The 18,138-nt window shown below is 32.8% G+C and overlaps 1 protein-coding gene across 1 annotated transcript; it reads left to right on the forward strand.

Annotated features, from left to right (window-relative positions):
* Positions 1–5,898: 5,898 nt before the first annotated feature.
* Positions 5,899–9,570, forward strand: LOC133178711 (ubiquitin carboxyl-terminal hydrolase 2-like). The gene is made up of 11 exons (XM_061313425.1): positions 5,899–6,006; positions 6,192–6,248; positions 6,365–6,412; positions 6,533–6,613; positions 6,841–6,956; positions 7,064–7,155; positions 7,512–7,573; positions 7,824–7,908; positions 8,234–8,313; positions 8,449–8,529; positions 9,290–9,570. Exons 1-11 carry the CDS (start codon positions 5,899–5,901, stop codon positions 9,491–9,493), a joined length of 1,014 nt encoding a protein of 337 aa, XP_061169409.1. The 3' UTR covers positions 9,494–9,570.
* Positions 9,571–18,138: the final 8,568 nt, after the last annotated feature.

Genomic DNA, 18,138 nt, shown 5'->3' on the forward strand with positions numbered 1-18,138 from the left:
CATCTTACCAACAAATAAGTGAAACAAAAGACACCGGTTTTATTGTTTAAAGAAATAACTTTACCTGGAATAGTACATAATGGAGACACGTGTTGATAGAAAACATCACGGTAAACAAATTCCTGATACTGTCCAAACTTTACACAACAAATATTGTGTTAAGTCCAACCTCCCCATTCTTTACTGATATGTATAAATTCTTTCTCTTACAGAATGTAGATTGAAGCCTAAATTCTATAATAGAATTCTATTTATATATTGCTTCAAATTTTATCTAAATATATAAAAAAAATATTATATCATAATAATCCATCCAACCTGTTGTAAAATGTTACAATTTTATTTTTTTTTCCTTACAGTCCTTAATCGTCACATTTACTACCATTGTGTGAAGTGCTGCAAGGAAAAAGACATGTCAAAAGGGAGGTAAATATATATTTCATGTGCTTCTTATGTTCATTTGCATCTGTATAAAGGACTTCCATATTCAAAACGTTTAAACTCTTCACTGAAGAAATTGTCCAAACAAGCTTAATATGTCTCCTTCTATTCAAATGATGTTCATTCTTTGATTTTGATCAATAAAATAAAGATATATATATATATATATCTTTACACTGCTTCATTACCCTACCCCCTTCCTTTCAACCAGTTCTTCTCGCAGGGGTAAGTAAATCTGAATTTTTAACTATAGAGATTTTACTTATTATACACTAAATACCTTAAGTTTTTTTTTCTCTGCATACAGAACATTTACTAGGCAAAATATATCAGTACTAAATGTAGTGTTACAAAGATAATCTGATCAATTTTCTCCCTGTCAGTTTGTCTTTTTTTTTTCCATTATCTTATTCATGTCATTTTATCATTATTTATTGGACGCAAAAACAAATTCATTTTATTTACCTCATTACTTTTTTTTTTTATTTACGAACGATTTTTAAAGCCAGAATTTAAAAAAAAGAAAGAAAATTAGACACTATCTGGGCCATAAAAGGAGAAAAAAATTTATTTACATAGATTATATAGGGAGCTTTATAGAAAAATCGTTTAAAAACCAATTTCTTGCGTTAATTTGCAACCATTTCTTCTTCAAAATTTCATTTTTTCCCCAAACTTTGAACGCTAGGTTGGGACTGAGCTGAAATTTATATTCTATATTAATTATAAAGATTTCCCTTTTTAAATATGAATTCATGAATATGGAAAATGTTTTTTAGATGCCTTCTGCATATTAAAAAAAATGCCACATTAGTTGTTGATATTCAGCATCCTCCTGAAATTAGATTCGAGATTGGTTCAGCCAGGATCATTGTGATTACAAACTATAAAATTAAATCTTTTAAAACTATGATGATGATCAGCAAAGCAATGCTGGCTAAAGTGTGAGTTGAAAAATATTATTGGATATATCTCATATACTCCTAAAAGTTTCTAACAATGTAGCTTTTAAATGTTTCATCTACAATGTATACTGCGTAGTTATCATCTTTCTAAACTTACAATTTAACAATTTTACATTTATTCATATTTTTATCACAGAGGCACTGCAGGTCGGCAAAGTGGTCAAAGCCACGCAGAACTGAAAAAGAGCTGTAAATATACATATAAAATATATTATCATATTACAATTCAAAGACATGTAAACACATGTACATAACAATATTATGAAAATGTAATTCACAGTCTACCCAAAATTCATTATAAGAATAATCATTAAATTATTTTTGTCTTCACAGATAAACATGAAAAGCATCATATGATCAATCAATCAGATAAATTTCAATCAAAACAAGAGGTTAGTATATATAAAAATCGATTTCTTAAATTATTTTTTACAATCCTTGTCTGTGGCTTTTCACTGAAAAATATATAGAAAGTGTTTCCAATAATCTTATATGGTGCCTATAATATCAACATTAATTAAGAATGAATTTACCCGGTGCCTGTTTGCATGCCTTTCTGTCTGTCCCATTAATCGAAGGTAAAAAAAAAGATATCAATTTATACCTTTATGCATTATAATTTTCTGCATGTTCAAATAAAAAAAGATATTATCAAAATATATTCATGACCTCACGACACTCTGATGTATTTATCCATACAAACTAAACTTCAATGTGTAAAACCGTTCACGGTAGCTCAGTCGGTAGAGCGCTTGCTCCGTGATCGGGAGGTCGTGACTGACCCAAGTTGATAAAAAAAATGGGTAGCAACTGTTCCTACGCCATGCGCTCGGCACTTTGAAGTGAAAGTTACGGGTCCTTCGGATGAGACCTTAAAAACCGAGGCCCCGTGTCACGGCAGGTGTTGGCACGATAAAGATCCCTCACTGCTCAATGGCACTGAGTTCCGAGTAATCTATGATTGGGTTGTCATATTTAACACCTGCATAATCTATGTAAAAACTTTTTAAAAGATATTTTTTTCTTTATAATATTTACTTCTTGACTTAATTTTACTAAATCATAATATAGGCTGTAACTTTGGCACCTTAAGGAAAAGGGTTTTAGAAGTTTACATGTGCCACACCTGTGATAAGTCCTATCAGAAAACATTATGCTTTAGACCTCATGACCTTGATTTTGAACTATTACATATATAAACTTTAACCTATGCTGAACATTTTTAACCTGAAAAGGCAAGGCTTTCTTACTTTTACATGTGTATTTTTTGCTAAATTATATTGTAATTTTTTTTACTCAATGACATTCACCTTGAAGTTTGACCTCTTTTTCAAAATGTGAACCTTGGCTGTAACTATTAAACTTACAGAGACAGGGCTTTCAATTGAGATTGTCGTAGTATATAATATACTCTAATTAGTCAGTTTAGAGTGTAAATTACTGTTTAAAACCGTGAGATCACCAAGTTTGATCTTTAGTTCTATAATGAAATTAACTGTATTTTTCATCTGACTGAGCACAGTGGCCTTATAAAGTGAAAATTTACATTGCTGAATGTTTTTTTTTTTTCTGTGAAACTCTCTGAAAGTTAAATGTGTTCATTTCTTGATATTTACAACTGAATGTAAATTTCGCAAATTGAAAGTTCAAGTGCCTTATGCATTTCAATCACTTGCTGCGGCTTTGTTATAAACCTCAATTGGCGGGTGAAATGAAAATGAACATAAAAGCCTCGCCTATTTATGATCTAAAATCAGCATTTAAAATTTACGTTTTTATTTCAAATATGAATATAAGTACTCACTGTCTAGTTTGTTGGATATGTCAGGGACATCAAGGACATTTGAAAACTGTCGCACGCGTGGCGCAGTGGTAAGAGCGTCTGTTCTAGAGTCGCGGAGTAAGGAGTTGACCCTTACGTCGCGGGTTTGAATCCCACTGTAGGGCGTGGAGACCAGTCTTTTGGATGAGACCATATAAACCGAGGTCCCGTGTCGCAGTAGGTGCGGGCACGAAAAAGATCTCCATATGAATGAAAATTCTCGGGAGAGACGTTCAACAACAAACAAACAAACATTTGAAATAGGAATATTTTATGCTTAAGGGACTTGAGGAAATAAAATACCAAGTAAAATTGTAAATCCGATTAACCGGTAAGGGGTGTGAACGTCTTACGGTCAACTGATTGGCAATTCTGTATTTGTTTGCCTTCCAGATACATAATATATCACAGACTCAAGGATTTTGTAATAAATCGTCTGAAAATAAAGTGTTGCACAGACACAGGTAACAGACAGGTAGACAGAAAGAGGAACATACCCAAATTAATATCCCTGTTTTCAGTGAAAGTTGGGGCAAATATAATTTATTTCTTCCCTCAACAATTCAACATTCCCACTGATTTTTAACTAGCAATAGATAGCTTTTTTCTCATTCTGAATGACTTTGTTTTTACTTCATTATTATCATCTAAGAACTTGAATGTATCTTAAATGTGTAACAGATTTAAAGGTAATTATGATGAGATGAGGTTATAATCTTGGAAATACATGCTAGTTAAAAATATCTAAATTTAAGTATCAAAGTTATCAGTTCAATCAAATCGATGAAGTATTCTCGAAAAGTGTATTAACTATCACAAACTGTAACACTGAATTCTTTCATCATTATCACTTATAAGAAGCGATGCAAAGTAAAACTGACTAATGACTCAGACCTAACTCTCAAAGTTCATAAAATAAAGTGTATACATGCATTGGGGCTATGAAATATTTTGAAAAGAAAAAATAATGTTCAAGTTTAAGGTTACAAGTTTTGTAATCTTGGTAATTAACAACCATTCCGTCGGGAAATATTATCTTATCATTTTAAAGTATTTTAGAGCTTGTCCTAGATCTCAACCATTTTGAGATCTTTTTATTCCAAAAATGTATGAAAACAATCAAAGGGAGATTGCATAATATGAGATATGTCATGGAAAGTGATATTCATCAGTGTCTTTAGGGTATCCTTAAAGATGGGTATGCTGAAGTTTTCTGGTCATGGGTACAAAGACTTAAGACATGTGTAAAGGATAACAGGGAAAGCTTTGACGGATTGAAAATGTTTATAATATGTATTACGTACTTTTCTTACTTCTAGATGACCTATTGCATTATTTATTGAACGGCCCTCGTATCATTCTGCTTTGCAGGGAACACAGATATTATTATATAAGCTTGTATGTTATTCATATAGAGTTACCCGACGAAACTAGGTGTAAACAGCTTAAGAAGAGGATCTGCCCCATATCCACAATTTAGTGGCAAAGGGAGGCATACTGAATCGGTAAAATTTTAAGAAACTGCTACAAACATTTAATTTGGCAAATATTTCATTTAGTAAGCAGAATATTACGTTTGAATCACAAAGCTTAATATCCCCTTCTCTTATAGTATACAATAAAGGACTTAGGACAAAGTGGAAATCTGCGAATGGTGAAATCAAATCAAAGTCATAGTTTACAATTACCGAGTATTAACAAGAACGAATTGAAATGTCCAGACAACGCTGTCTCAAAGGTAACATAATTTATATAGTTTCAATTTTCCATAAATACAAAATTTTAAATAAAAAAGATACTGTAGATTTCTTTAAGTTGAATCTTAATACATATATTTACTTATATATTAGTTATTTGTTTCCGAACTTAAAAATTTTGTATCTTTAACATATTTTTGACCATAACATTACTTCTGTGCGTAACGAAAATATTAATAAATGTCGTATATTATGGGATGAAACTCTGCCAAGCAGTCAAATAAAAGGTGACTAAAAATCTAAAAAAAAAAAAAAAAAAAAAAAAAAAAAACTGGATGACAGAGCTCTGCCATTCAGCGACAGTTCCAGACCTTTTAGTTATCATTCAGTTGACTGAATGGTGTAGGTTTATCATTTGTATTATGTATATCACAGTTGTCGAATGGAGATGCAAAAGTTAAGAAAGTTCCAAAACATCAGCGAACTACTGAATGCTCTATACAGAGAGTCGGAGAGTTGAGCACAAACGTTCTTAAACCACCATCAAATGAGAAACATAGAGTAGGCTTTGGGGATAAAAACCAAATGAAAATTACGGTACGTAATATTATCAAAATATTTTTTTTTAATTTTTCTTTTAAATTCTTATTCTTATATTTTCTCTGCCTGTTTATGAGAGAGAAAAACACACAAGAATAAACGGGTAATGATTTAGATTAAAGATTCAATGTGAAATCGAAAATTAACTTTCAGAAAACATTTGATTTATTTTATTTTTACAGGAAATGAATACAGATTCATTTTACATGCACCAAGTAAATGTAGATTCAAGACACAGAGGAGAAAAGGCACAGGTAAAAAGTTTGCATCATTTAACGTGACTCTAAACATATATCGTATTTAAACTACATTCACGTGAAGAAAATGTTACACTTTTTTTAATCTTGCTTTAATTAAGGTATATACCTTTGGGATGTCAGCAATTCGCAATGACAAAGTATTGGGCTCTAGCCATATCTTACAACAGGATAAAATTATACCTCAAAGAGAAATTTCAGCTAAACACACTTTCCATGAAAATGTAAGTACTTTGTGAATTATTTTGTAAATTATAATACATAACACTGATACAAGCAATATCAATAAATGAATGTCTTTGATCAATACTTTATACTTGTAAATTTAGCCTTTTGATGATCGAGGGCAATGTCTAAATACTGTATATAAAGACATAAGAGAAAGCAATTAAATGCATGTATTTTACAGGATCATGCTTTTTATTCAACTTGGGAATCAACGGTACAAAAGAGGGAACCACCAAAAGTAATTTGACGTATCGAGGAATTTTAATTTTAAGTGACCAATTAACATCCTTACTTGATAAATTTCAATTTTTTGTTTCTTTTTAAAGTATCTTATTATTATGTCTGTTTCCCTAGGGTCTACCAAACATAGGAAACACCTGTTACGCTAATTCCTTGCTTCAGGTAACCAGAAGTCATCTTGGAAAGCTATTCTTAAAAAAAATTACAGACTACTTAATTTCTGAAAGAAAAATATGTATACAGTTGCATAAGGTCTTAAAGACATGTATAAAACAATTTCAGGTGTTAGGACAAACACCATTTTTGAACGAGAAACTAGTTTCCTGTATAGACCATTCATTGAAACGCTTTGACTATCAGACGGTATGAAAAATGCATTCGCAATTCATTTACGTAAAGATATACCAAATATTTAATTTATATCATCAATTCATATGCTGAATAGGAATACTTTTTGAGGCTGCTCCGTGGTGAACATTTTACTTTTTTTTGATACATTAAGTACCTTTCCTTAGTTTTCTCATTTGCATTATCTAACATATAATTTAATCTTGTTTCTATTGCAAAACCGTCTTTATTATTTTTTCTAGAAAACAACTGTTACGTCTGCTTTTCGGAACCTTTTACGGTCAATGAACTCCTTGACTTTTGATCCAATCCTAGCTGCAGGAATGATATCAGCACTTATGAATAAAGTTTCAAGCAGGTGCTGCTCCAGCTCCGTATGCTTAAGCTTCTTTTAGTTATATAAAAACGGAAAACAAACAATTTTTGTCACTAAATTGTATTTGTTGGTGCTATTCGTATTTTCAGGGAACACGAATTTCGAATTGGGTTCCAAAATGACTGTCACTCCTTTTTTCTAGCTTTGTTAAGTGAAATATATGATGAAAACCAGGCAAAAGGTAAATGCATATTCGATAAAAACACAAATATGATAATTTAACATCTATTCATGAACAGTTATTAGACTATAAAAACAGATGCAACGTCCATTATATATGTCATCTAAAAGATTAGGTAAGGTATAATATACTATACTTTAATACATGCACAACATCTAAAATCTTTCAAAAATATTTTTATATAATTTTTATTTACAGAACTAAGGCCTGGAATTTTTTTAATTTAAAGTAAGAGAGAGAGAGAGAGAGAGAGAGAGAGAGAGAGAGAGAGAGAGAGAGAGAGTGTGAGAGAGAGAGAGAGAGACTTTGAACTTATAAGGAAAATAATATTCCTCCATTTTTTGTTTCCTTTTTAGAAGCTACACGTATATTTGAAATAGAAATGGTGGATGAATTTTATTTTGATTCCTGTGTACATGTATGTTTGATAATGGTCATTTACATCTTTTGAGTATGAAGCATGAAAACATAATATTTAAGGAGAATTGTTCATAAATTACATCATATTTCTTTGTAGAAAGAAGAAACAGATACTCAAATTATGAGAAGTCTAACTATTCCCTCAGAATCACATGTAAGTTTGCATGCACATGTTGGTTGAAGAAAAAAAAAATCTTTATTCTTATTCTAATACAATAACCCTAGTGATTAATGTAATATGGTTTTAGAATGTGGAGGGAGGTTTGGATTCATTGCTGAATGAAGAGGAATTCGATGAGGCAGATGTCCCTTGTAGAAAATGTGGTTCAGGTGGTATAGATAAATACAATACATGCATAAGCAGATTTTTTGACGCGAATTTTATTCTAAGATTAACAGCGAGATTGTTCAGATCCATATCGATGATAAAAGCTTAACATTTCTTATGATATTCAAATCGTTAAAATTAGTTTTGCTAGATATATACATATAGATATACATGTAGATATACATGTAAAATTCTTAAATCTAAAGATACAATTGCACGGAAAATATTTAAATTTAAAGATTTATTTGTACATAATGTTAAATTATGCAAGTGAACACGACTGACTTTCATGTTGTTTTCATGGAAAGACCTTTGGATATTTACCTTCAGGGAAAGGAAAAACAAGAAAAGCAATGGCATTTCGCATCTTGCCGAAAGTTCTTGTAATCCAACTCGGGTGTTTTCAAGAGGTATGGAGAATTTAATATTTCTGTGTGAAATGTGTAGCTAGATTCTTAATTGTATTCTAGCTACAAATTCGTTTGTTTAATAACGGACTATTTTACAGTTGTCTTTCTAAAAATTAAATATTAAGGAATTTTCAGAAAAGTTATGGCGGACATCTCCATATTGCAAAATCCCTGCGAAGAATTGGCTTTGCTGAAAAATTGAGAGTACCAAAATCGGTAATTAATTAAATGTATTCTCATACTAGTAAATTATATCAATTATTTGATCAACAATCCGACTGCAGTTAATCCTGAGAAAAAAAGAAACTTATTTTAAAGTAGTTTTGGTGCTTCTTTTTTCATATTTTTTTTTAGATATAATATGATAACAATTGCTGATCATGAAAAGATTAAACAAACTTAACCTCAAAAAAGTATATGAAAATAGATACAAAGAAAAAAAAAGGAATTTTAAAAAGGACACGGTAGAAACATGCTATGGTTTATAAATTTGAATAGTCAGTTTTTTCCTGATGGTACCTTGTCCTCTTTCCTTTCACAGGTATCTCCCTCCATTTCTCCCTTTTCTCTTTCTCCTTACCGAACCTTTTCCTTACTTATCCTTTCTTCGCATATTTAACTGAACAACCATACCATCCCAAAATGAAAAGCTTTATCTTGGCATTGACCTTTAATTTATGAAAAGCTTCATAAAGAAAACAAATAGCTGAGTTCTGATGCATAAATGACCCCTCAATCTCGCAATTAACCATTAATATTAATGTCTGCAAAAAAAAAAAAAAAATGCACTGTCTCTTAAAATACTAGTATTTTTTGTTAGTAAGTAGTTAATGATCGCCTGATTTCTCTAAACCTGAACTTCAATAACTTAAATATGGGTATGCATACTTGCTCTGACAGTCTTCAAATATCCAAAATTATTCAAAATATGTTCATTCTGATGTGGATATACTTTTTTTATTTGATTTTCTTTCAGAATGGCAGCAGTGTGACTTATCATCTGTACGGTGTTGTGAACCATCATGGATCAATACATGGCGGTCATTACACGTCATTTGTTAAAAACCTTTCACCCAACACAGAGCATTGGTACTATTGCAATGATAGCAATGTAACACATTCCACCCTCACAGAAGCTTTGAAATCTCGGGATGCGTATCTCTTGTTCTTCAAAATGTGATATTTTAAAAAAAAATTATTTTATTCCGCCATTTTGTTTTAGATAAAAGGTATTTTGAACTCCTATTATTTTCCCTTTTACCATTAGTAGCTAAAACTAATAATATTATGTTCACATCTGTATTGTAATTAAATCTAATTACGCTGGATTAATGATATTTGTCATTGCGTTCAAACCAAAACATGCATTGGAAATACTTATCATGGAGTTTCTCAAAGAACTAAGTCCATTGTTAGGTGAACACTAGCTGGTACTTATGAAGTTAATTCATTATGAATTCAAGCAACATTAATATTGCACTGTGGACTTTGCTCAGTGCACTGCAACATTTTGTTCACACAGAGTTACATGTAAACAAGGAATTCAAAATTCGGACTTTCAGCTCGAGCATCCGACTTTCAAAACATCTTTGCAAGCTCAGTGAGAAAACTGCATGTTGCTTGCATTTTGAATAAAGCGATAAAAGTAAAACAACGCAATGCCAATGATTTACAAAGATTGTTAGCAAAATCAAAGTGTGAAACAATGCCAAATCACACACACACACACACCCTCACACACACACACACACACCCACACACACACATATATATATATATATATATATATATAGAGAGAGAGAGAGAGAGAGAGAGAGAGAGAGAGAGAGAGAGAGAGAGAGCAGAAAGATGTATAAGGATACCTACTTCCGCCGCAAGCCGGGGTTGAACTCTCGACTTGCGGAATCTGTCTCCTAGCAGTACAGGAACAGCGTGCTAGACCACTCGGCTATCTAGGCAAGTCAAAAAACTTGCTTTCGATGCCGATGGAATTCTTGCGGCGCTGTCCTACACTACACGGTCATTGAGAATGGAAGTGAGATACAGTTATTTGGAATTAGTTTTATTAGTTTTATTAGAGGATCGTTACCAATACATGTTGTAATGAATTATTTTTTATCTATAAAGCACATTTTACAACAACACTAAAACTAACATAACTGCCCTACATGGAAAAAATGTTAATATTTCTCCAAATAAGGCAGTAATGTTAGTTTGATATTAAAAAAAAAATGCAAATAATTTTATCTAAATCATTGTACGTAAAATTTTCCTCATTCATAATCATGCATTCCCAAGTTTAAAAGGGGGTATAATTAAACAAGCATTCTGAGAGTATTGCATTAGCAATACGAGTCCCCTACCGACAAGTATAATCTGGTTCCCGTAAAAAATGAAAAATGCCATAATTCTGTTGAAAATCAATGAAGCGGAACGAAATGCAAACTTAAACTTAAACTATAGCTCATCAAGGTAAAGTCAATACTAAAAATCATCAAAATTTCTGCAAGCGTTAAGAATAAAAATGCGGAAAACCCTAAAAAATTGAGAAGGTCGTAATTCCGTCAAAAATCATTGAAGCGAAACGAAATGCAAACCTGATTTGTAACTCATCAAGATACACTCACATACCCAAAATCAGCCTAATATCTGCAAGCGTTTAGAAAAAGTGCGGAAAACAAAGTGGAACAGACTGACAGACAGACAGAGGGACAGCTAGACGGACAGACAGACAGATAGACACACAGAGAGACTCAGAGGAAACCTATAGTCCCCTCTGGTTTCATCGCTAGGGGATAAAAAATATAAGCGCACACTTGTATGAATTATATTAAATAAAGGTAGCCCCCCCTCCCCCCCCCCCTTCGGTATTGGCTATTAAGAATTTATGACTAAGCAAGATTGCAGCTCTTGTTTTTCCAAACAAGACCGCGGAACATTAACTGGCAAAATTGAAAATATGCAGCGTACGTCATTTTAATCTGTTACAGTTATAGACAATGAAATGGGAGGGTACAATTCGACACGACGTCCGAGAAAATATTGCAATGAAATTCTAGTTTGAAATTCATTTTCAATCCACCTGAGCTGTTTTCAAACCTTAGGTTTAAATGTATGATTCAAATGACAAATACTTTCAATTCCTGTTGTTTGAAATTCATATTTATAAAAATTTTTAACCTAATATTTTAAGGACACATAAAGGTAATACAGTGGCTGCAACGTTATTGTTGACAACTTACCCGAACGATTACGTTTCACGAACGATTCCGAACGTTAACGCACGATTAAACCTGTTACGAACGATCCTTCACGCGCACGATTCTACACTTACACGATCTTTCACGATTGCAATCGCACGATTCTTCACGCAAAATAGTTAAAAATATTAACGGGTGGATATTTTCAAAACGATTTATTAAGACTTAGCATAGTTGTTTTATATTACAAACAATTATTGATGCAAATTATTGAAATATGAAATTAAAAAAAAAAAAAAAAAAAGAAGAAAAAAAAAAAGAATGGATATTTTTGAAAGTAAATAAGCCTTAATCGCTATTTAAAATCACAAATAATTATTTATCTAATTCTCCAACTTAGGAAAAGTGATTTTTTAACAACTTTTTTAGTACGTAAAAATGTAATTTATGATCGATTGCTGCATATTCTGTCAAGTGATATAGGTGGACCGTGAGCATGGTGTGTTTTGATTCTATTTATTTTTATGATATGCAGTAAGGGCGCTTAAAATTTAAATTACGGCATAAAATTAATTAAAACCATATCCATCTTTCCATTGGTGAATCTCTTAAATCAGCAATTATTTTACAATTTATTTATTTGCAGAAATTATAAAACTAAAATAAGTATCGTGGATAAACACTTTGTAAAGTAATCCCGAGAGTCATGTCGTGTACATTCGCCGACTTAATATTTATTATTCGGAATCATTTATTATTTTTTGTAAAAGATATACGTTTTTAATGCATTGGTATAAAAATATCTTGACCACAATTAGCAGTAATCATAGCTAACATTAGAGTAAAATCGTTCAATTTATTATTAAAAGTCACTCTATTTAAGAGAATACAATATTGTACGACTTATTATATTGCTTACTTACTAGTGATAATTAGTTCGTTCAATATTGTAAACCGCGCTCCATATTTATGCCCCCGTAATCGAAGGTTTTATAGTTTTTGCCCTGTCCGTCCGTCTGTCTGTCTGTCTATCTATCTATCTGTTTGTCCACAAAAACTTTCACCTTGCCCATAACTTTTGATTGGTTGGAGCTATGGCTTTCATATTTTAAAAGTGTATTCCTTGTAACAAGACCTTTCTTCGGGTACCATCATGTTTGACCTTTTGACCTTGACCTTGGAGTTTGACCCAGTTTTTCAAAATTTTACCCAACATTAACCTTGGCCATAACTTTTAAACAGATGGTGCTTGGGCTTTCATACTTCACATATGTAATCCTTCCTTTTTATACCAAAAACTTTGACCCTTTGACCTTGACCTTGGAGTTTGACCTTCTTTTGGAAAACTTTAACCTTGGCCATAACTTTTGAACAGTTGGTGCCAGGGCTTCCATACTTCACATATTCAATCCTTGTGACAAGACCTTCCTTTGAATACCAACAAATTCGACCCTATGACTTTGACCTTGGAATTTGACCTTCTTTTGGAAAACTTTAACCTTGGCCATAACTTTTGAACATTTGGTGCTAGGGCTTTCATACTTCATATATGTAATCCATGTGACACGACCTTCCTTTGAATACCAACAACTTTGATCTTTTGACTTCGACCTTGGAGTTGATTTTCTTTTGGAAAACTTGAACCTTGTCCATAACTTTTGAACATTTGGCGCTAGGGCTTTCATACTTCATATGTGTATTTTTTGTGAAGAGGCCTTTCCTTAGGCACCATTAATTTCGACCATTTGACATGACCTTATGTTTGACTCACTTTTGAAAAACTTTAAACTTTTTATATATCTTTTCAATGGTTGCTGCTAGCTATAGAGCTTTCATATTTCACAGGTATATTCTTTGAGACAAGACCTTACTTTGGGTACCTACATATTTGATTTGCATTTGAGAAAGTTTAATCTTCGCTATAAGTTGCCATACGGGGGCGTCAGTGTTTTACAAACACATCTTGTTTTTTTTTCATTTCAATTGAAACAGACGATCGAAATGCTTTTTTTTAACAAATTACATTCCGATAAAAAGTTACAAAACGAAATTTGCACGTTTCTTACCGCACGATCACGCACGATTTAAACCGCAAATGATTGAGACTGATACACGCATGATCTCTCACGCTACACGAACAATCATGCACGTTACACGAACGATTCTACACGATTGGTTTGTCAACAATAACGGTGCAGCCACTGTAGAACTCAAGGCAGAGATTATTTTTTTTCAGGGAACGGTCATTTGATTCTAGAAGGGGGTGGGGGGCTGTCAAAAATTGTGAAGTCAGATCATGCCTTCACCTGACAGAATATATTTATTTCTAGGATGACAAGAGCTTTTTTTTTAGTTTTGTCTCCACTGATAAATGTTAAAACAAAAAGAGGGGAGGGAGGGGGTGTTGTCCAAACTAAGCGAAAACTTTTCTTATTTATTTCAAAGATCGCCCCAACCGCCCCCGCCCCCAGCACAGACATACACATACCAAAAAGAAATCAAATATCTTGCCCTTTATATTTCCTTTAAAACCCTGTAAAGAAAATTATGATTATATATATATTTCAAACTATCTCCGAAATTGAAATTATTTGTCTTCTGGGTCAATCAGTAACACCGTGCGTTCTAGAGTGACTGAGGTGGATTGAAAACTAATTTCAAACTAGAATTTCAATCCAATGTTTTTTGTACTTCCGTGTCGAATTGTACCCGCCCATTTCATTGTCTATCATTAAATGTTTTGACTGTAACAGATGGAAATGACGTAAGCTGCATATTTTCAATTTTGCCAGTTAATGTTCCGCGGTCTTAAACAACTTGCATGCATATTGCATGTCCACAGGACGTCTTCAGACTCGTCAAACGTGATCATGTCTGGTTCTTCAGTATTCAGATATGACGGGAATTGCCTGTTTTCATTCCCTACCATAACCTGAAGCGGGGATGAGAGTCCAGATATTGGCCACTCATTTTCATAAATGATTCCCTTTCCAAAATCCACATTACTGCTGGTATAACGAGCCACCCCGCATTCAGAATTTATTTGCCTTTTTTAAATTGAATTGTTTATTTGCAACCCTGTGATGGGAAATTTAAGATATAATGTATGAATTACAATTGCATAATACCACCAAAACAACCATTAATATGCGTTTTGTATTTTTAAATATTATCGGATATGGTCTACAAAAAGTAGACTTTAAATTTCTTTTCATAGAGTGGTGTAATACTCGGGAAAAGAATATAACTCCATCTGTCGTTTTCGACTCAAATGGAAAAAAAAGATAATAAAATATTATTGTGTAAATAAAAATAATAATAATAACTAGAAACTCATTGCGAGCAATGAGAGGTCTTCTGTCCGATTCTGAAAATAGAAAGGAAAATTCAAGCTGAAAAAGTGATAAAAGAAATTCAGACACTCTGGAGATTTAACCCTGGTCGTCAGCGTGAAAATCCAACGTGCTAACCATTAACCATTCACTTTTTTGCATCACTCCCTGTCACGACCGGGAGTAACGGCGACACACGATTTTCATACGCTGCAAATAAACTGATGACTGTCAGTCCTGAAAGTTTCAGACTTCAGTCGTTTATTGTAGCCGAGCAATTGTGAGAACAAATTCTAATTTCGAGGACAGGAAAACACGCGACCGGAAGTGAATTTATAAAAAAAAATCTCTGACGTGTCTCTAGATATTTACAGTATCCACAACATGTATTAAAACATTTCAATACTTTTTCTTTAAGCGATATTTGTGAGAAAGTTAAATATCGAAATAACGTATTTTGTCTCCTAAAACCGGAAATTGACGTTTTTTTTTCCCGGTGGAGTCTTACGTATTTCAAAACAGCGAAAGAGATGCAATAAGATGTTGCAAGTTTTAATTTAAAAAAGAAAAGTTGAAATTATTTACTTTTTTGATCACTTCCTGTGACGACCGGAAGTGACGGCTGACAGTTTATCCCAAATGGTTTCGCCGACTCTTCAAGGTCTATAAGTCGTATAAGTTTGGTGTCTTAATCTCTGACCGTTTCTGAGATCTAGGTCAGATATTTTCTCATTTTCAGGACAGGAAAACACACGACCGGAAGTGAATTTTGCAAAGATAATTGAAGTTACTCTAGACATTTGCAGTTTGAATAACATATCTAAAAATCATTTCAATTACTTTATCTATAAAAGATATTTATGGGAAAGTAAAATACCAAAATTATGTAGTTTATCTCTTATAACCGGAAGTTGTCGTTTTTGTTTCCTGTGGGACCAACATATTTGGAAACTGCTAAAAAGTTGCAATAATTTGATGCAAGATTTGATTTAAAAAAGAAAAGTTGAAATTTTCGATTTCTTTGAACACTTCCGGTGACGACCGGAAGTACTGACGACTCATAAAAAAATCGATCCACAAATCTACAACTCATGTTCTTTTATCTTTGACAAGTCTCCAGTTCCTCTCTTTAGCCACTCTTGAGAAAATTCGCGGACAACATTTCATTTTAAAATCAGGAAATTGCCCATAACTTGGAACCAGAAAGGAATTTTCCAAATTTTCTTGGCCATGCCACAAGAACATATCATTGCTCAAAAACGCTGAAAGTTTCACAGAAAATCACTGAATAGTATTCAAGATATCGCGTGCACAAAATTTTGTCTAAATAATAATAATAAGAAGAAGAAGAAACAATAGAATCACTATAAGGTCTTCCGTGAAGACGAAAGACCTTAATAATAATAATAATAATAATAATAAATGTCAAATGCTTCTGGTAAAAGCTGACAACTAATTTTGCAATACCGCATTGGGCATGAATGATCTGCTCCGGTGAACCAAGTTTTAATCTACAATTTCATAAAATCAATAGACAATGTAACAGAAGTACACATAATTATGATTTTTTAATTGAAAAAAAAATCAATTTTAATTAGGAACTGTTAAGAGGGTTCTCCATAATATTCGAAGGCAATGATGTTTTGGTCGAAGTGAATGGTTCTACATGTGCCAGATTGGTTTGTCAATAAAGTTCGTAGACAAATACAGTACCGACCGGATACAACCTAACACCAGAGCGAACCCAAAACGCACCCCGGGTTCGCTTCCTGGGTTCGCTCGGGGTCCGCTGCGGGTCCGCTTTCAGAAAATTTGGGACCGCTCTGGGTGCGCTTCGTGTTTGCTCTGCGTTCGCTCGGGGTCAGCTCTGGGTCCGCTACAGCGATCGAAACAAAAGTAAGTGACAATGTGGAGAACGTTGATAATTTTTCAAGAATTTCACCGCACATTCGACGTAGAATCATCACTTTTATTTTTCTTAACTTACAAGCTAAGTATATCTCGAAAGAAAAAGAAGAAAAGGTGTTAAATTTATTTCAAATGTATCGGGTGGAGTGAAATTGAAAAGAGTATCTTAATAAAAAAAAGCTTTCAAATTTATTTGCTTACATTATTCATGCGTTTTAAAATAAGTTGGAACTTCCAATTGTAATTGCAATTGCTAAATCGTAATTCAAATGTTTGAAAGACAAACAACTGAATTATGATCTTACCTATGAAATAGCTGAGACATACTGTACACGTAAAATGCTAAGTTTTCATATTTAGCAGTTTATATTTAAGCTAGGTTGTCGTCCATTACATGTATATGTAGGTCGTGATAATCACTAAAAATTCTCATACAGTGTAACTTGAGTTTTGTTTTACAGATCATTTATAATTTACTTTCATGCTATAAATCATTGTTTTATAAGGCGAGTTTAACGGAAGAATTATTAAAAAAAAAACAAGAACACCAACAACAATCAAAAAACCAAAACAAACAAATAAACAAAAACTAATAACTGGTCCACTGATAAGAATATATTATTTTTTTTATAAGTTGTTTTCAAATACATGTAAATGACCACTTGAATAGTTTGTGTTCTTTACTGGTTCCTGATCCCCCCCCCCCCTCCGCCCCACTACATACATGTACATACTGGAGCGGCATGTTAACAAATAAAATTCTAAATGTTTAAAAATAAATAAAAACAAGAAAGAAAACAAAGAAAACAACAATTCGATAACTGTAAACTTGCATGATTAAGTAGATGAAATTAAGATAATACCGCCCGATTTTTTTTTTTTTTTTTTTTTTTTTTTTTTTATGAGCACCCACCCCTCTCCGTACTCGAATTGTTTTCTATGGGCCGGTTGTAGCAATTTTAATTTCAAATAATATACAGTGCTCTCTCTCTCTCTCTTTCTCTCTCTCACTCTCTCTCGTAAAGCTATTTTACTGATTTTCAGCATTCAGGTGGCAGCAAATTATATGAACATGTACTCTTCATACAACGTACCAAAGAACTATGACGTTTCCAAATTCAAAAATAAAAAAAAGAATAAGAATAATAATTGAATTTCTCATTGATAACATGCCCAGACGAGGTACATGTAACTTAAGGGGCATCGAATGCAGGGGGGTATATACTCAGGTATACCGTGACCATGGAGACAGTATACATCCACCTAGCAAGTGGCATTTAAAAAAACCCACCGCAATTGCTCTTAGCACCCGCAATATCTTCGAAACAGGTGGATGATTACCGACACGTGATGACCTTGGTTTCACTTTGAAACTACATGTATAA

Source organism: Saccostrea echinata, unplaced genomic scaffold, assembly GCF_033153115.1.
Source record: "Saccostrea echinata isolate AGI-Se365-2 ecotype Australia unplaced genomic scaffold, CSIRO_AGI_Sech_v1 ptg000003l, whole genome shotgun sequence".
Taxonomy (NCBI): Eukaryota; Metazoa; Mollusca; class Bivalvia; order Ostreida; family Ostreidae; genus Saccostrea; species Saccostrea echinata.